The sequence below is a fragment of the Fusarium vanettenii genome, assembly GCF_000151355.1.
Source record: "Fusarium vanettenii 77-13-4 chromosome 1 genomic scaffold NECHAsca_8_chr1_1_0, whole genome shotgun sequence".
Lineage (NCBI taxonomy): Eukaryota > Fungi > Ascomycota > Sordariomycetes > Hypocreales > Nectriaceae > Fusarium > Fusarium vanettenii.
In genome coordinates this window covers 414,489-434,174 of record NW_003315876.1, presented here as the reverse complement: position 1 = coordinate 434,174, position 19,686 = coordinate 414,489, and the positions used below count along the sequence as shown (strand labels likewise).

At 53.0% G+C, this 19,686-nt stretch overlaps 5 protein-coding genes across 5 annotated transcripts; 3 read left to right on the top strand and 2 right to left on the bottom strand.

Moving 5' to 3' along the window:
• Window positions 1-464: 464 nt before the first annotated feature.
• NECHADRAFT_29772 (uncharacterized protein) lies at window positions 465-3,863 on the bottom strand (the record flags this gene model as incomplete). Its single annotated transcript, XM_003049533.1, has 3 exons — window positions 465-1,805; window positions 2,007-2,941; window positions 3,080-3,863. The coding sequence occupies 3 exons, from the start codon at window positions 3,861-3,863 to the stop codon at window positions 465-467; spliced, it is 3,060 nt and encodes a 1,019-aa protein (XP_003049579.1).
• Window positions 3,864-4,869: 1,006 nt separating this feature from the next.
• NECHADRAFT_29779 (uncharacterized protein) lies at window positions 4,870-10,347 on the top strand (the record flags this gene model as incomplete). The annotated part of the gene is made up of 1 exon (XM_003049747.1): window positions 4,870-10,347. The coding sequence occupies one exon, from the start codon at window positions 4,870-4,872 to the stop codon at window positions 10,345-10,347; it is 5,478 nt and encodes a 1,825-aa protein (XP_003049793.1).
• Window positions 10,348-12,294: 1,947 nt separating this feature from the next.
• On the top strand, window positions 12,295-15,471 carry NECHADRAFT_74113 (uncharacterized protein; the record flags this gene model as incomplete). The annotated part of the gene is made up of 1 exon (XM_003049746.1): window positions 12,295-15,471. The coding sequence occupies one exon, from the start codon at window positions 12,295-12,297 to the stop codon at window positions 15,469-15,471; it is 3,177 nt and encodes a 1,058-aa protein (XP_003049792.1).
• A 333-nt stretch (window positions 15,472-15,804) lies between these two features.
• NECHADRAFT_65092 (uncharacterized protein) lies at window positions 15,805-16,710 on the bottom strand (the record flags this gene model as incomplete). Its single annotated transcript, XM_003049532.1, has 2 exons — window positions 15,805-16,356; window positions 16,403-16,710. The coding sequence occupies 2 exons, from the start codon at window positions 16,708-16,710 to the stop codon at window positions 15,846-15,848; spliced, it is 819 nt and encodes a 272-aa protein (XP_003049578.1). The 3' UTR covers window positions 15,805-15,845.
• Window positions 16,711-17,237: 527 nt separating this feature from the next.
• NECHADRAFT_30261 (uncharacterized protein) lies at window positions 17,238-18,730 on the top strand (the record flags this gene model as incomplete). Its single annotated transcript, XM_003049745.1, has 3 exons — window positions 17,238-17,409; window positions 17,468-18,076; window positions 18,123-18,730. The coding sequence occupies 3 exons, from the start codon at window positions 17,238-17,240 to the stop codon at window positions 18,728-18,730; spliced, it is 1,389 nt and encodes a 462-aa protein (XP_003049791.1).
• Between the last annotated feature and the right edge of the window lie 956 nt (window positions 18,731-19,686).

The window sequence follows — 19,686 nt, the reverse complement described above, 5'->3', positions numbered from 1 at the left end:
CGTCATCATTGATATTACGAGGGGCGGTGTCGAGAAATGTTTCTTTTTACGTAGTTTCAAGATAATCGTAGGCCTGTAGTATCACGACCGTAGAGCTTCGACTATTCAACCACGTGAAGACATAGACAGAGTTTTCATCTTATGCAGCTTTTTGAATATGAAACAAAAAAAAATTGTCTACTCGAGGTATCTTTGCATACAAACGCCCAACTGTTGGGTAAACACCCATCCTCGTGTCATGGAATCGTGTCGTCCGTTTTGCCTTGCCTTGCCTTTCCCCCTGAACTCCTTGACATGCTTTGTCCGACCGGTGTACCGATACGTGAATAATAATTCATTCACGAAAAAAAAAACCCCCCATTTCAAATCCTTTCGCCTGATATCTGTCCTTGCCGTGGCTTCCGAGAAAAACAAGGCTTTCCATAGCGCCTTTAAAAAAAAACGTGCATTTGTTGGTTGACCATTCACCAAGGGCTCTGTGGCCCCTGAGCGGGTTGGGGTGTCTTGGTGTTGTCCACATCCCACTTCTCCAGAAAGTCGCCCATCTCGCGGAAAACGTCCTCCACCATGTCCAGAGGATCCTGTGACTCATCCGTCTCGCGGTCGCTCTTAGTGTGATCCGCCAAGTGGTGCTGGTTGCTGTTTTGCTGCTGCTGCTTCTGTCGGAGTTGGTCGGCCGTGACAAACGTCTCCGCCATAGCGTCCGGTTCAGGACTTCCGACTGTCCGCTGCGACTCCGAGGGTAGTAGGCGCTGGTAAAAGGCGTTCCCATGGGCCATGCTGCTCCGACGGGCTACAGCGTTGAAGTGCTTGCGGAACTTGGCGTCCTCGGAGGTAGGGAGGTCCTCGATTGGGGTTGTGGGTGGAGGGGACGCTGCGCGGGCTGGGACTGCCAAAGGCGTTGGCGTTGCCGGTATGCTTTCCTGTCCCTCGGTTTCATGAGGTAGAGGCGCCCATGACACACGACGCTGTGAACTGTTGCGTTCCCAGGGGTTCTTGGTCGCCGAGGCCAAAATGCCCTGTGTGCTGGGAAGACGAGAACCTGAATCTCTCCAGCTGGCCCGTCTGACTTTACGAGGGCGGCTTTCGGGAGAAGACATGAACGAAGCGAATGACTTGACGGAAAACTGCGGTTCAGGCATAGCAGGTCGAGCGACTGGAGCTGGGGTGATAACCGGAGCCTCGTTCTGAACTTGAGCATTGGCATTCAATGCCATCTCAGGAGTGTTTGGCACATCAACTGCCATGTGATCTTCCTCGGCAGTGGTTGGTATGTGTGTCTGTCCCATCATGGGCATCCGGGTCGTCCCCTCTGTCCAGGGGGTCTGAGCTGCTGGAGATGTCATCGCCAACGAGTCGTGTGTCTTGTTCAGCGGAGTAGATTCTTGAGCGCTATCGATTGTAGGCAGTCGATCCATTGCCATTGATGCGTATTGTGATAGCTTGCTTTCCGCCCAAGGACTCTGCTGAGAAAAGGGAACTGGCAAGTCTCCTTTGGGGTCTTGCTGGTCAACATCCATGGCATCGTGTGCCCTTGGAGGCGTTTGTTGAACTTCCAATTGGGGCGTCGTAGCTTCAATGACATGAATACCAATGGGCGGCATGATTGAAGATGGCGTTTGCTCCAATTCTACAGCTTTGGGCCCGGGATTGGGACTCGGCACTGTTTGATAGCCATTTTCATCTCCATTGATGGGGCTCGACAGTTGCTTCTGCGAGGGAGGAACGCGTGCATTCGATCCAATCCGGCTCAATACCTTGGTTGTAACCGGGGTGTTGGGCAATGGAGTATTGCTTTCTTTGCGCTGCAAACGGCGAGCGGTGGGTGACGCGAGAGGGCTCTCGGCAATGCGAGCGAACTTTGACCAAGAACTCTGCGAAATGTGTTTCTTCACAGAGCTCTTCAGGAGGGAAACTCCGTGGGAAGGGCTGGCGATTGAAGTGTTGGCTTGAGGTGGTGTACACTGAACTGACGATGCCTTGTTCTGGTCCTTTTGAGGCGAAACTTGTGCAGACTTGTTCCCGGATGCCGTTGATGAATTCGTAGAATCTCCTTCCTCCTGGCCGGTTTCGTCTTCCGTCGTTTCGTCCTCGGAATCTGTCGTCTCTTTAACTCGGCCCGAATTGTCGTCTACAACCGCAACGTAGATTGCCTCCCTTTGTGGTTCGGCATCCGGCTCTTCGGAGCCACTGGAAGACTCGGTATCGACAATCTTGACCATCTCTTCCTCTGGCGTAGGAGAAGACATTATCGCTGTGTCTGACCCAGTCTCGGACGAATCGCTGGCAGTATCTACCTCGCAAGGGTCGTCCGGTGTTTCTTCAGAGAGATCGAACCCAGTAAACTCTTGACTGGAAATTGACGACAGATCACTTGACATTCCCGGCTTGTCCAAGTCCATCGGTCCGGTAACAGGGGCATCGGCCATATTGATATCCAGCCCCTCGGTGTTGGGCTTGCCTCGAGGTGTATCGTCGTCCTGGGCGAGTACTCCAGAGGCTTCGTCCACAGATGACAAGCCGGACCAAGATTCCTCTTCACTGACGCTGGTCTGGAGATCTCCAGCAGATACTGATGTTGGAACAAGAGAACTTGTTTCGACGATTTCAGTTAATGCGATATGCTTTGGGCGCATCTTGAAGCAGAAGCTTTGATCTTCTTGTGTTTCAAAAGCCGGCGAGGGACTGGAAGATTTATCGTCTTCTGAGGAGGATAGGGACAGATAAGACTCTGCATCATAGTTTTGTGAAGGTTGTTGACTGGGGGACGCTGGCTTGATTTGACTTTGTCGTTGCACGCTGTGTTGAGAACAATTGGTACTTTGACCGGTGGCTGGCATGTGTTGTCTTTGCGATATCGGCGATGATAAAGTGGCGGCAGCCTGCATTGACGCAGTATTATCGCGAGAAAGTTCATCTTCTGCATGCTTGGCTTCTTCGTCTTGGGCGCATTTCCCGAGATCGCGAACTGGTGAGATGCGCTTGACCGAGGCGTTGGAAGAAACAGCAGATGACCGACGATCTGGCTCAACCAGTTCATCTGTGTCTGTTGCAGCTTGAGTATCTCCCTCCCAGTCACTAGCTTGGGACAGCGCAAAGAATCTGTTGGCAGCAAGAGCCGAGGAAGGTAGACGATCCGGGACGCTGTTGAAAGATATAGTCGGCGCATCACCATAGTCATCCTGATCGTCGACAATGGTGATGGGATGTGATCGTTGTGGGACAGGGGTGTTGTCTGTACGTCGTCGTTTGGTGGCCAAATGCTTTAGCCATGATGATCCCTTTGCCTTCCTCTTTCTCGCTGACAATGATGACTGTGGTGTTGATGTCCAGAACCGGTCTCTTGTCACATCTCCAGGTTCTATCGCTTCCCTCCACTCTTGGACCTTAGCTAGTTCATCTTCCTCCAAATACGCATGCCCTCCTGCAACTGAAGACTGTTTGAGGCTCTCAGGGCTTGGCAAATGGCACTCTAGGCTGTCGCCTGGTACCGTGAGGATCGTCTCAGGAATTGACACATTGCGCTTCACTTGTGCCGACCTCAATAATTTGCCTGGTGATGTCCGTACTCCTTGCGATGTCCCGGATGTGCGGTGTTTGGATCGCCACGGGTTCACCCAACGGCCGGATTTTGAGTCGAACGGGCCCTTAAGTGATGCTGTAATAAGGAAAGGTGTCTTTCCGTCGAGGTATCGCTGCCCAGCTTCTTCGTATCGTAGTTTGCGCGAGATTGGATTATCGTAATCCTCGTCATCCGATCCCTCATACAAGACATCCTCGGGGGCGCATGTCGCTTCGCAGTAGATCGTATCCTCCCCCCATTCTAACGAAAGCTCATCGGCTGATGGATCGACGCGCTGCATGATGTCGGCGTCAGAGGGTGTTGCCCTCGCTGTCAAAGGTCGTCGTCCTGAGTAGGTACATAAATAAGTCGGTAGTGTTCCAGGAGGCGCAAAACGTCGTTATCTCGGTTGATCGGCCCGCATTTGTCGTCACCTGTGCGCTGTGTTGTATGCTTGGCCGTTGATTGATTTTCACGCCGTCGCCAGGGGAGACGCGCCCCCGCGTTTCTCACGTGAGAGCGCGTAAAGTGGTTTCGTGAAAGTCGGCACGCCGCCTCGAATACAGGCGAAAGGAGTCAAATGAAGTTGATCATGCCGTGGATGATGTCCTGAAGACTCAGGAAGATGACGTTGAGACTTTTGCCGACCGTTTGCTCAGGCCGATTGCGTGCAGAGAGCTAGAAATAAAGAAATCGTGACCCTGCACGTGATCTGCAGGAGGAATTCCGCCCACGATCAGCTAAGATCGCAGAAAGGGCTAACCAAATAGCCTAACCATAAGCAAATAAGGGGATAAATAAGAGAAACAGAAGCATAATCACACTCTAATATTCTTGAATTATTTATAATGATTTTCTTGAAATTCTTAGACCTTAACTTGAATCTTTTGCCATGATATTTAGGGAGGCTTAGGTAGTGTATCATGCTTTTCCCCACTGCGTGGTTGACACAGCAACCAAACGAACCCCAATCAACACCCCTGTCTTGTTTATTCGTTTATTCCAGACTCTAAGCTCAAGGATACGCGCAACATCACCTCGCGATCTTGACTTCCACATGGTTCTTTCTGTTTGATATCTTGTTAAGACCTCATGGCTACCTCTTGAATCCCTACCATTCGCTCGTGTTTTAATACATCTTCATTTCACTATCCCGCTACCACCCCTCGCCTGGTCGAGTACACACACGTCGCGACGCATAAACAACATCAAGCTTTGCGACCCCGCAGTCGATCGCATTTCCTCTTGTTTGGTTTATGGAGTCGCATTGACACTTCCTGCCTTGACTTACCCTTTGAGGCGTCGCCATGGAGCACGCTTGGTTGGACTCCTTGTCCGAGGACTGGCCCTCCCAGGTCGGATCCGATGCATCAGCTGTCCAACTTCCTCCTCTCAAAGACATCGACTCCTCCAAGACCAAGTCAAGAGAGACACCGAGTCGGATACCGCGTAGAACGTTTGGTCCGCGTCCTCAATTGGCACACCCCCACGATACCAGCGCCAATGTCCTCAGCGAGCGAACACAGAACGACATCAACATCTCGAGCCTTCGCATTGCCAAGCCGTCGCAGGAGTTTAGGCTTTCACGCGGAAGATACGCCAGCAGATCTGTCTCTGCCTCCACAAGTGGTTCTGTTGTTCATAACACGGTGCAACATAAGTCGTCACCAGGAAAGCCCCAGGATACACCAGAGTGGAAGCGACGTCTAGTGTACGGGGACGTCCAGTACGGAGAGCAGCGCGACCTGTTTTGCTCCGCTGCGACCGGCCTTCAAGACATGTTTAAACCACCATCCGCCCCCGAAGATTACGGAGATGACGAGGAGCAACCTGAAGCTGAGTCTTCAGTGATGCCGTCTAGCCCACCCTCGTACCCCCAACGTATCACCAGCAACGACGTCAACACGGGACTGGACGCCTTGGATGAGCTGGATGAACTTGAGGACGAAGAACCAGCATATCCCAACGAAGTTACACCAAGCCCAAGCCCCAGGAGGGCGAAGAGAGAAATCAAGTACAAGCTTAATGTGGAGGATTCCATGGCTTCGAGCCAACTCAGCTTAAGAGATGACGAGACACCTTCACGACAACGAGAAGACATTTACCGAGACGAAAGCTGCTTGAGCGCCTCTCAGGATGCGGATGGCAGTGTTCGGAAACTTAGTGGCCAGAGCGTGATTCGCAACGAGGACTTTAGCCCGATCCTCATCGGCAAACAGAGCGACAAGGATGGCAAGATGGACTTTGCACCTATCGAACTGCCAGCCGACACATTGAAACAGAAACTCGAGGCTCTACGCATCAACCAGATGTTGCTCGACCCGACTGTTGATCCCCAAACAGGATTCGACAAGACTGACGAGGGAGCATCTGGCTCTATGGAGGACACTGAGGAATACGCACGCAGGGGAGGCTTCCTGAATTTGCAGAGAGGAGGCCGATCCGGGGAAGGCTCTTTCCGCTATCGCGACCTGAGCCCGGGCCTGGGCGTTGATACTAGCGGAATGCTTCCTGAAGAGTCACTGCAGGCCAGCACTCCTAAGCAGTTCCCTTCTGTCCGGACGGAAATCACCAACCCATACCAATCCGATTATTTTAACCTGAGCCCTGCAATGCCTCGGGCTCCTTTCCCCAGCCCCGATAAGCGGCAGATGGCTCCCGGACACAGGCCCTCGTCCGCTACAAGCCCTCTAAAGCTCTTCGGCCCTTATGACACCTTTACCAACCAGACACTCCTCCGACGGATCAGTCAATTCGAGGAAGGGATGTCTGCAACCCCATCCCGGCAGTCTCTTGGCTCTCCAGCTCATACAGACCAGGCGAGCCCTCCAGTCCACCAAGGGCCTGTGGCGTCTAGTCCTGTCGCACAAGCTCACCAGACGCCTGGCATGAGGTCAGTCAGCCAGTTTGGTGGAAGCGATCTCGAAGGATACGAATTCAGTGAGGACATTTCTTATGTCTCACAAGCAGGATCCCCCTACTCGGATAAAGAGAACGCCGCTCCCAACCCTCTCTCGTCACACCCCGTCGAGCCATTATTTGAGTACCCAGAGTCCCCTGGAGATGATTCTGAGCTCCTTGTTCGCAGGCGACGAAACAAGTCCATGTCTTCGTCTAGCAGCAAACACCACCGGACATTTTCGACTTCTAGCGTGATTCGAAAGAATCTCAGTTCGGCAAAGGGCGGCCCAGACAATGCCAGTACCCCCAAGCGTGACTCTGGCTCAGAGGGCAAGAGGGCGCGGACCTCACCGTCTAAAGATCCTACGCCCAAGCGTCGACGCACACTTCATCGTTCCGATATCGCCTTTGGTCGTGAAGACTGGCTGGAAGGTGTAGAATCCGCATCTCGCGACATGCAATCGGCCATGGGGAAGAAGCGCAAGGATGCTCGACCTGGAGACTTCCAATTGGCGAACCCAAGTGTTCTTGCTATGAGAACCATTCTTCGACCTCGTAGCCCTACACCAAGTCGCGGGTCTTCACAACGCAGTGATCAAAGCCCGGTGGCCAATTCCGAGGACGGCGATACCCGCCAACTACCGAAGAAGTCCCCAATCCGGCCACTTCAGAACGAGAGCATGGCCAGCGATGCTCCTGGCGAGACAGACCGGAAGCCGTCGATTAGGACTCAGGACTTTGTTGACCAGGCTGCTCAGATCATGGCCATGATCCGCAACCAGGTGAAGCCGCCTGTCTTGTCAAGCGTGGAGGAATCGGAAGCCGAGTGTACGCCCTCTGCTGAGGACCCTGACTCCTCTTACCAATCGACGGGGGAGCCTTTCTCTCGACCTCCCAGCCGTGAGGGCAGACCTGTGACGAGACTTCCGCAGCGTCAAGAAGACCCTGAGCTCATCAACCGATTGAAAAAGTATCAGGAACTGAGCGACATGGGGGATATCATCTCCTCATCCATGCGATCTATGGGCCTCGCACAGGATGCGATCCGCGCTGCTTTGGAGATTGAACGCCAGATTGACGAGAACTCGCGCACCAGATCCGATGTTCCATATACCACCGACGATGAGGCCATCAGTGACCCGCCTAACATTCGGTTGTCCTTCAATCCTGCTCACAATGGCACGCCTCCAAGCCCGACACGAGACTACCATTCTCATTCCTCGGCCGCTTCGACATATCCAACAGGATCTTCTCGTGGTTCTGACACGCGCAAGACCATTATGCCGGAAAGCGTATCACATCTTATCCCAGATCGAGTTGGCAGTATGTATCTGGACAAGCAGAATAACATTTGGATCAAGAAGAAGGAAACACCAACTCGTCGCCGGTCCAGCAACATCCTGCCCTCAGATAGCGAGGATGACCCATTCGCTAGCATTCCAGATCTCTCTGTTGACCTAACCAGGGAGATGCAAAACCTGCAGTTGACCACAGCTAAGAAAACGGACGCAGCAGGCAGCCCAAGCCAGGCAAGGTCACCAGTCAGCCCTTCCAGGGCACCACGGCCTCGGTCCAGTCGAGGCTACACCACCTTGTCTCCCGATGGACAACTCAGCCCGAACGTGGCAAGCCTTGCTCGAGAAGAGTTTCAGAAACTGGATGCGCGCGTCATGGAGGATTCAGAGTTGGAGATGAATGAGTCGGTTGAAGGCTCGACCGATATTCATTACGACCAGGCCAGCAACACGCCCTCGACGACCACAAAGAGACGCAACCTCACTATCACGTTTTCCTCGCCAGTGGCATCCGTCATCCAGGACGTGGTGGCAGAAGACTTGGACACTCTTGAGGACGACCCAGAACTGCCGGAGGGACATCTCAGCTCCAATCCAACCCCCAAGAAATCACCAGGTTATCCCAGCATTGGCAAGTCAGCCCTCAAGAACGGCGGCCAAGGATCAGTGCGCAGTAACCGTGCTGTATCACGAAGTGTTGCTTCCAGCGGCCCGGCTTTCATCCCAAGACCTGTGTCGCGCATTGACGAACAGGACGAGGAGAGCACAATTGAAGTCCCGACTGAAGACAGACAAATCAGCATCATTGGTGAGACGAGCGTCATCAGCCACAAGACACCCGATGGCCGTCGTGCCAGCCTTAGCTTCATCGTCAACCACACGCCACGTAACAACAACCTGCTGTCAGTTCCTCCGGATGACAGCGCTCTTCTCGGGCAAAACGTTGGAAAGCTCTCCCTTAGCCCATTGTCTGAGTTCACTCTTAACAACTCGGACCAGTCGTTCGGCTTTGAGGTCAGCTATGTTATGGGACGTCGACACATGGCAACCGGTGATGGCTCTAAGAAGGTCATGTCCATGACGATACGGGAACTTGTGGACAAGCTTAGTGAGGTTGAGCCCTACGAACCCTACTGGGAGGACATTACAGACTTGGATTTGCATGAGAAGCGGCTAGGAAGCCTTCACATGCTTGATCAATTCTGCGGCAAGCTGGTGACTTTGGATGCTTCCAAGAACACGCTGGGACATCTGGATGGTGTGCCGTCAAGTGTGCGGCAGCTCAAGGTGTCACAGAACATGCTCACTGAGTTGACGTCGTGGGATCACTTGATGAACCTTCAATACGTGGATATTTCCGGCAACGAGGTCAAGAGCCTGTCGGCACTCAAGGGTCTAGTACACTTGCGAAGCATCAAGGCTGACAACAACCAACTGACAAGCCTCGATGGACTTGACACCCACGATGGACTCCTTACTCTTCGAGCTCGGGATAACCTGATCGAGGAAGTCGACTTTTCACGAGTCAAGATGGAGCGCCTCACTGAGCTAGATCTGAGCGGCAACCAAATCTCGTCAGTTCGGAATCTGGAACTTGCACCAGCGCTGGTACGACTGAGGCTCTCCAAGAACAGGCTCGAAGGCTTCACGGTGGCTACAGACGTCAAGGGGCTTCGTCAATTGGATCTCAGCGACAACAAACTCACCTCTCTGGATATTAGCAACCTACCCAACTTGCACTCGCTGCATGCTGATCGCAACCGCATTGTTGACCTGGAGGGCTTCAACCGAGCTCGACGACTTGACAGCCTGAGCCTCAGAGAGCAGTATGGTGAACAATCGCTTGATCTCAGTTTCTTGTCGGAAGCTTATGAGGTCCGAAAGCTCTTCCTTTCTGGGAACTACTTGGGCTCGTTTGAGCCGACGGTTGACTTCCTCAACCTTCAGCTCCTGGAGCTGGCGAACTGTGGCCTCCAAGCATTGCCAGACAACCTGGGCCAGCTGATGCCCAACCTTCGGACGTTGAACGTCAATTTCAACGCGATTCGTGACCTGGAGCCGCTTCGCTTCATTCCCCGTTTGAAGAAGCTCTTGGTGGCCGGCAACCGACTTGCCGACTCGACCATGGTAACGGAGCTGCTCATCGAGTTCCCCCATCTCACACAACTCGACCTGAGAGATAACCCGGTAACAATCGGCTTCTACCCCACGATGCAGGTGATGGTTTCCAGGGATCGCAACGAAGCCGTAGATCCGTTCGTGCTCCCTGATGCCGATGTTGAGCGGGACGAGCTGTTTGCTAAGCGACTGGACGAGATGACCAAGTTGAGGCGAAGGTTGCACCAAATCGTGTTTGTGGCGAGCTGCAAGAGATTACGAAAGCTGGATGGCCTCGCCATCAACCGAGAGGCGGTTCTTGCCAAGGATGGGGTGTTTCAGACGCTGGTGGCCGAGGGCCTGCTACCAGACGAGACACTTGTCGGCGACGATGCTCCAAGCTGCAAGGATGCGGCGGTTGAACCTGAGACGAATCACGGGATTGACACGTTGAGGAGCAGCCGGTGGAACGCAGAAGACAGCTTTGCCTAAGGCGAGGTAGAGCAAGTGCGTGCATGCATGCATGAGGATTCATTGCAATGTACGAGTGCGCATGAGGAAGAGGACGTGTCCTGAGTTATGCATATTTGCGGCGTTTGTGGAATTTTGTGGTCCTTTTTTTTTCTGATAGATGATAATGAAGCGAACCAAAGAGTGTCGAGCAAGGGAGAGGAAATTGGCAAAAGGGAACGGACACGGCATTACCAGGAGTAAGGAAGGCAAGGCAAGGCAAGGCAAGGACAGGACACGGATAAATGGTTTTGATTATCACGAGCAATTATGCTGCATACCTGAGTTGTATGAATACAACAGACATGAGAGAGCACCCATTCCATTGAGTTGAGTTGAGACGAGACGCGCGGGCTATCTTTCTAATTAATCGCATTGACAAGGGAGGTGTGTTATGCGGATGATGGCCAGGGCGACGACAGGCCGGGCATGGGTTAGAATGGACATGGACTGGCCGTAGGTGAGACTCAAGGGTACCATGTGCAAGCGCGTCTTCTGGCTGCAGGATGAAGTCACGCTGATCACGGAGCAAGCGCACCGACGTCAGAGATACGCAGTCGACCATTTGTTGAAGATGAAGCTTTTGCATGATTGGATCCCTGACTGGTGCCGTTGGATAGGTTGAAGGCTTGAACGAATACAGGCAGCATCACGAAAAATTATCGTGTGACCACGAAATTTTTTTTTTTTTGAGTAAAAATGATGTTTCTTTTCTTTTTAACACTTGTAAGAATTTTTTCATGAAAAAGTTTTTTCTGGTTGTCCTTCGGCACTGGGTAAGACAGGAAACAAAAGAGAAGAAAAAAAGCAAACCATTCGGGGGGGGGGCGTGTGTAGCAAGTTCTGGAATCTTGCCGCAGAAGAAAAGAAAAGCCGACGTTTCTTTTGAGGATGGAATTCTCTTGCTGTTGGCCAGACGTAACCCAGGGGGATAACATTTGCAAGAGAAGGACAAGAGATGACAAGAGATGAGCATCTCGGTCATAAGGCTGGGTAGGTAGGTAATTTGGGACGGGACGGGATAGGAGACGGGAGATATGGATGCTGCTAGCCCTACCCAGCAACTATCCCTTCTTTTAGAAAGGAGCTTCTTTATCAAGCTTCTAGGGCCGTGGGACTTGGCTTGGGGGGTCCCCGTTGGGCGCGTGTCCCAAGTAGAAACCCAACCGTGGAGCCGGCTCCAGGCGAGCGGTACAACTTACAGCACGGTAATAGCTCAGGGCGGGCAATTTCACAGGTTTTTGGCAGGGGTCGTTAATCGCATCTTCTCGCCCGTCTGTCGCAGGAGAGGTCGTCACGGGCCAACACATTCCCCCATGCCTTAGCAGAAAAAAAACAAGACCAGGGCCAATCGCTAGGGCACAAACGCACTTTAAAGAGGTACATACCTTGACGGACCAGGGTGTGTTTGTCGTGACTGACTCTTGCTTCATCTTGGGGTAATTTTACGACATGGACAACCCAACAGAGGGAAACTGATGAGAGATTTTGCTGCTGCATCTGTTTGCAAGAAGCCTCTTTTCAAGATTCAACTGCTCGTCGGATCTGAAACTTGTTATTATTCGCTTCGCCTACGTTGTGATAGCAGAAACAAGTCATATCAGTCATAGTCACAGGCTGACGCCTGCTACAAATGGGAGGTACCTGCTGTACTTTCTACTTTCGGTACTTGCCCCTCGGTTAGTGCCAGCCCGTGGGTGGGAGCTCTCCCTCCGATCGCACACCCCCTCAAGCCTCACACCCTTTGATTGATTGATCCATTGCTTGCTTGCTTGCCCTCGCTCGTTCTCTCTCGCTTCCCTTCTCCTCCCCTTCTTCTCTACCAACTTTACTCAACCTTGTTTACCAGCAGCAAAATCCCAATCGATCGATATATCTCTACATCAACACAAATTCACCGTCAGATTCCGCTGACCCCCAGGCCCAGCTATGGCGACGGCCATGGAAGCGGCCGACGCATCACCGCCGTCGCCCCTCCAGCGGTCCGTCTCCCAGCATAGTAGCACCTCGCTCGCATCCCATCGCAGCTCCCGCAGCAATCGCAGTGCCACCGTTCGAGGTCCCCGCGGACGGAAGCGTCTCAGTCAGGCTGGCAGCTCTGCTAGCAGCATTGCTGCTAGTGACAAGTCGCTCACGAGCTTCCCCAGCTTCTCGCCCGAGATACCAAGCAACGACCGTTTCGAGGAGCCCACCTGGGCCAAGTCGACGAGCAAGCCGCCCAGCACTGACGACACGCTTGCCCCCAAGGCCGTGCCTGCCTCTGGCCGCCCCTCCATCGTTGACAACCTCACTGCAGACTCACGTGCGAGGAGCGCTTTATTCGAAGATGCCCCGCTGATGCGCAAGGTCCCCGGTTCCCTCCACCAGGCCGATGACGAACACATTCAACGCTTGATTTCCAGACACGGCGCCATTGGTCTGATTAGGCAGATTTCGGAGGATCTTGCTCAACGGGATGCTCAGATTTCCCACATGCGACGACGCGCTGATGAGCGAGAGCGTGCTCTGCGCAAGATAATTAGAGAATGCGGTCTCTCCAACCTGGATCTCGAGACACGGCTACGAGCTGTCGAAGCTGACCTGCGCGGCCCTGGAAAAGGTCTGCAGAAGGAGGATAGTGGCTTGAGCGACCTCATGAGCGACGCGATGCAGGATACAGTTGTCGCTACTGCCTACGGCGAGACAGGCACCAAGAGCTCCACCATCCGCGCCAGCAGCCAGTCGATCAGCAGCAACACCGAGGGCGGAAAAGGCACGTTGAGGGGGTGGAAGGAATATCTCTGGGGCTCGGGGACTGCGAAACGAGGAAGTCGGACCAACAGCGTAAATGGCGAGGGGGTCAACCCGGCAACTGTGATACGATCACACTCTAGCATGGATCGACGACCAACGCTTCAGGACGATCTCTTCAGCCCACCCGAGGCGCAATCTGTGCGGACCCCTAGTCGGGCATCGAGCATCCAGTCTGGCACCCCCGGCGAGCGCAAAGCATCATCTTCGTTGGCAAGCATGGCCCTGCGGCTGGTAGCTGGCGGTGCCATAAGCGGGCGTGAGGCTGAGTCTCGAGGTCGCGCTGTGAGCACTTCTACCAATGCAGAGTCTCTCCGGGCTGCTTCTAGTGCTAGCAACCGGACTGGCCAGCCCCGAGCGGTGTCAGTCGCTGGAGGCCCCAAGGCGTTGATGGCAATGCGACGATCTACTCCTGCACCCTCTGCTCAGGGAGCGAGGGGACAGGCGCAGGACGGATGGGATAGTTTGCGCGGTAGTCCCCCAACTAACCTATCTTCACGACAAGAGAGTTATGGACCTGTCGAGATGGACGCCATTCGATCCCCAGAGTCACAGCCTCCGACTCTTACGCATATCTACAACAACTTTCCAAACAGCGAATATCTGACAGATCGGTTCGGCTTCATCTACGACCAACGGCGGAAGAAGCGACAGCGCGAGGCAGCTCAAACGGCGCGGCACTTGCGAAAGGGCAGCCGCACTGAGATGTTGCACAATGGTCGCACCGGCATCTCTCCCAGCTCTTTCGAGGACCTTCCTAGCCCCAAGCATAGCGTTTCAAGCGACGGACGCCCAGAGAGCCCGAACAGTTTGGAGGAGCGGAACGCAGAGGATGGCAAGTCGAAGAGATGGCAGGATTACCTCAAGATCGCGACGTTTCCCACAGAGCTACTAAGCCATACGCCAAGCATCGCCGTGTCACTAGAGGTGATGGAGGGAACCCAGACGCCCGAGCCACAGTCTCAGACTAGCGAACCCACCAAGCCAGCCATTGTTTCTACCGACTCTGGACTCATTCCTTCGGCTAGCACGACAACGGCTGTTGACAACGAAACACCACAGGTGTCACAACCTGAGTCGTCAGCTGCCCTCGCCAAGGACGACACCGAACCTGTCAAGCTTTTGCTACAGCAGCTTAGTGAACTGCACGATTCACTACAACGCGAAAAGACGGTGCGATGGAACGACTTTCTCCGAAAAGTGCGTGCTGAGCGTCGTCGCGACGGTGAAGCTGCAATCGCTGCCGCCAGATCTGCTGCCGAGGCTCGCTATGAGCAGCCCGCCATGATTTTGCCCGAGACGCGCGTTGCCGACGGCGAGATGATTGGAGTTTCGGACCTGGGCAACAAGGGCAAGGTCGGAAGGGCCAAGTGGAACGAATTCAAGAACCTGGTGCTTGGTGGCATTCCCGTTGCTTATCGAGCCAAAGTGTGGTCCGAGTGCTCGGGAGCTGCGGCTCTACGTGTTCCTGGCTACTACGAAGACCTGGTGGCCCAGAGTGGCGAGGATGACGACGCTGTGGTTGTCAGCCAGATCAAGATGGACATCAACCGAACACTGACGGACAACATCTTCTTCCGCAAGGGTCCAGGTGTCAAGAAGCTTAACGAGGTTCTTCTCGCGTATGCCAGGCGAAACAAGGATGTCGGTTACTGCCAAGGCATGAACCTCATTGCCGCTAACCTTTTGCTCATGATGCCGTCTGCCGAGGATGCGTTTTGGATTCTGGCGTCCATCATTGAGAACATCCTGCCGCATGGATACTACGACCACTCGCTTCTGGCTTCGCGTGCGGACCAGCAGGTTCTGCGACAGTATGTTGCGTCGGTGCTACCCAAGCTCTCGGCGCATCTCGACTCGTTGTCTATTGAACTCGAGGCGTTGACATTCCAGTGGTTCCTTTCCGTGTTTACAGACTGCTTGAGCGCCGAGGCTCTGTTCCGGTTGTGGGATGTGGTTCTCTGCACTAACGACGGCAGCACATTCCTCTTCCAGGTGGCCCTGGCACTACTCAAGCTCAACGAAGGGAACCTCCTGCAGTGCAACACGCCTGCCGGAGTGTACACGTACATCAGCCACCAGATGACGGAGCATGCTATCAGTATCGACGGCTTGATCCAAGCTAGTGAAGCGTTGCGAAAGGTAGTTCGACGAGATGATGTGGAGCAGCGAAGAGAAAAGGCGATCCAGGCGGAGAAGGATATGCTAGCGGCGAGAGACGGTGATTCAGGACGAAGCAAGCCCGCCACAGCATCCCTCGCCGAGACTGGGAGTGAGACGGCGGTAGAGACGCAGCCGAGTGAAGAACAGGCTTGAAGAGGGGATACAGGAAGTTGGAAACATTGGATTGGACAAAGGACAGGATTTGGAGTTTGCGTCTCATAAGGCCATGATACCCACCCACTGGACGAGCTGTGTCGTGTACACCTCGACAGGGGAGTTGAAGCATTGCGGCGTTTACATATTTTGTCAATTTGGTATGGCAGGCAAGGGTTTGGTTTTTTGAAAGGGGGCAAAGGCGTTTCCTGCTCGAAGCGAGGTTGTCTTTTTTGGCTTGAATAAAAGCGATGTCGTTTCTTAGCGGGCATACACGAAGGGTATACACCAGAGATACTATGCATCCTTTAGAGCAGAGGAATTCAAAGAAAATGATACAAAGATTCAACTCTATATGGTTACACTATCATCGTCTACAGCTTTGCCTTGGTCTCCTTGAGCCACTGCTCATACCAGACCTTTCCAAACTCTCTTCTCTCGTCCTCGCTCGCCTGGACGTCATCGAATCTCTTCTCGTGAGCCTCCCTGGAGGGACTTTTGAGAAACTCGATAAGCTCACTGTGCATCTCTGCCTTGAGCACACCATAAACACCAGACTTGCACTTTGACACCAGCTCCTTCTCCTTGATAAACGCCAACACATCGTCCAACCCCGTGACCACGCCGTCTGCGAGTCCGGCGGCTACGGCCTCCTCTGCGTTGAAGCGCTTTGCTTCGAGGACTAGGCTGCGGTAGGTTGTGGATGGGACCTTATGGCGGAAGAGGGCTGACATGGCGGGTTTGAGAGGGGCGCCGAAGAGGAGCTCGTTCAGGCAGAGGAAGCCTCGTGGGGAGGGGGCTAGGCGGTAGTCTTGGGCTGTTGCTAGCATGAGGCCGCCTGCAAAGGCGTGGCCGTTCATGAAAGCCACAGTCGGCATTGGGTATCTGGGCTTTGTTAGTGATGGTTGATGAAAGGAGGTGAGATGCATACGATAGGAAACGTCTCCAGACATCGTAAAGAAGATGCCAAAAGCCATCAGTAGCAACAGCATGTTCCAAGTCGAGACCATTACTGTAGAATTTTTGGATTCCGGATGTGGTGATTACAACGCCGTGGGGGTATCCAAACTCGAGGATATCAAGAGCGTTGAGAAAGGCCTTGAGAACAGGCTCGGTGAGACGGTTATCCGGCGGCGAATTCAGAGTTAAAAGGTACACGGCTGGCTCGGGTTCGGTGCATGTGAGCGTTCCGCCTACGTGAGGGCCGCATTTTGGGATTTGGAGTGTGAAGAGAGCCATTTTGATGAAAGAGTTGATGAGAGTTGAGAGGTGAGAGGTGAGAGGTGGTTTAGTTTTCTATATGAGGCTTGGGGGATTGATGAACATGGGGAACCTCGGCTCGAGGTTGGGGTACCTGGAGGCCGAGTCGGGGTGGTTGGATTCATCAAGATCTCGGTTCGATGTGGGTCATGTGCCAGACTTGGCTGAAAATCAAGTGTTATTAATCATTGTATATTTGTTAACCGGTAATACTATTGTGCCCTCTACCCTTGTCCTCTTTTTTTTGTGGTGTTTAGCTAGTTTGCATGTGAAAGACCATCATCAGCTGCCAAGATTGGACGGATCCTGGGGTAAACGAACCTTCTTCAGCTGCATCTCATGATGGAATTCCCCGCCCCACTTGCCATGACAGAAAGAATACGTACCTCTTTGAGGGTCAACCAATCACCTACTCCCTCCCCCACAGCTCATTTTCATCTCTGAGCTTCAGCTCCTGAATAGCGTGTCCCCCCACCATCAACACATACATACACACTCGTTCAAAGATGGTAGATCAGAAGAAGCCCGCCATCGTCTTTTTCCATCCTGATCTAGGCATCGGAGGCGCTGAGCGTCTTGTCGTCGATGCTGCTGTTGGACTTCAAGAGAGGGGACATCGTGTCGTCATCTTTACGAATCACTGTGATCCAAAGCATTGCTTTGAGGAGTGTCGTGATGGTATCATGGCCTTCACCTTTCACCTCTTATTTGTATAAAGCAAGCTAATTGTTTCTAGGAACCCTCGATGTTCGTGTTCGCGGTAATTGGCTAATCCCCATGTCCATCCTCTCCCGTCTTACCATCCTCTGCGCAATCCTTCGACACGTCCACCTCATCTTCCAAATCACATTCTCTGGCGAACTCCGCGACCTGAAGCCTCACACATTTATCGTCGATCAACTCTCTGCCGGCCTTCCTCTTCTACGCTACCTCGATCCTACCGTCCCCATCCTCTTCTACTGCCACTTTCCCGATCTCCTCCTCGCCCGAGGTCGAGAGTCGATCATCAAGCGTCTATACCGTCGACCCTTTGACTGGATCGAAGAATGGTCTATGGGCTATTCCAGCGCAGTCGCCGTAAACTCTGGTTTCACAAAGGGTGTTGTTGAAAGGACCTGGCCGGATCTGAAGAAGCATGTCGAGACTGTTGTGGTGTATCCTTGTGTCGATGTCGAGGCCAAGGAGAAGGAGGACGCTGGTGAGGATGGGGGCGTTGTGTTTAAAGGCGAAAAGATTATTCTGAGCATTAATCGCTTTGAGAGGAAGAAGGATATTGGACTTGCTATCAAGGCTTTTGCTGCCATTCCTGAGGCTGAGCGGAAGGGTTGCAGGCTCATTCTAGCAGGTATGTCCCCCACAGCCCATGATTGTATCAAGTACTAATGTTCCAGGTGGCTACGATCATCGCGTCGCCGAAAACGTGCAGTACCACGCCGAACTCGAGACCTTAGCTTCGTCCCTCTCACTTCAACACCTTACCTCAAAGACACTCATCACAGCCCTCTCAGCACCCGCCGACATTCCTGTTCTCTTCCTCCTCTCCATCCCGAGTTCACTCAAGAACGCTCTCCTCCGCTCCGCTCGCGTTCTGCTCTACACACCTGCCAACGAACACTTTGGCATCGTCCCTCTCGAGGCTATGCTATCAAAAACCCCTGTTTTGGCGGCCAACTCGGGTGGTCCCGTTGAGACTGTTGTTGATGGCGAGACGGGCTGGTTGCGTTCACCAGAGGATGTGGGTGCCTGGGCAGAGGTTGTGCGCGAGGTACTCAGCATGGGTGACGGCGAGGTAGAGACCATGGGTGAAAAGGGAGCCGCCCGAGTCAAGGAACTCTTTGGACGGGAGCAGATGTCCCAGCGACTCGACGAGATTGTGGACGAGATTGTCGCAAAGAAACAACCCGCCCCCCCTACAGGGGCCGTCAACATCGCCGGGGCTTGCCTCGTGTGTTCTTTGGCTTTCGTTGTGGCGGGCGTCTTGTCATTGATCAGCAAGTAATTGTTTCTCTTAGATACCAACGCATTCAGTGTAAAGTCGAAACTTGGCCCAAGTAATGGACATGTACAAACATGCATAAATATCTCTCAAGGCAGAGTCTCAACGTGGATGCATCTACGAAATCGATTTGTTGTCACATACTGCATGGGAGCTTCATGTTGATAACTGTATTTTCTCTAGCTGGCTTCTTGGTCTATATCCGAGATATGGAACGAGATTCAAAATGTTTTAATGCATGAGTGCATCGAGGGACAACATGCGTGCGCACAAAAGAACAGATCACTCATCATAATGGAAACCATATGTTGACAGTCAACTCGCTGTCGCTTCTTGATTCATCTTTGTAGTGATATCGCTTCCCACCATCTCCATCCCATCCCACAAAAGGGGACAGGAGAGCAATCAGTAAAGAGACGCTACTCCTCCCAGTTCCTATGCAAATGCACCCAAGAGCTCCTTGCCAATCCCGTGGGAAAGGCAGGCCAACGCCCAAAGCCACTAACTATTGAATACCTAGCTAGCCCCAGCAAAGAAATGCTATCATTCTTTGTAATCCCGTTTATAACAAATAAAAACCGCCCCTGTCCTACCCTGTGAATGAACTCGCATCAACCTTGAGCTTAGGCTCCCCGTTGGACACATGCCATCATCTGCTCATCTCCGTCGTTGAACCCAGCTCATGACCCATCATTATTCTCATCCGAAGCTTCATCCACGTATCCGTCCATTGTCTTCAATCCACCAGAAGACTTCTCCAGACCCAGTACAAAAGGGGGTAATATGTTGAGAGCAACCGAACCGCCCATGATATGTAAAAAAGAAAAAGAAAAAGAACAAGAGAAAAAGGAATATGCAGCAAATCCCTCTTTGGGATAACAGTTTGGTCTAGTAACAATAGGAAGAAGAAGAAGAGAAGAAAACACCTGATGCAATCGCAGGCTCGGTGTATGTATGTA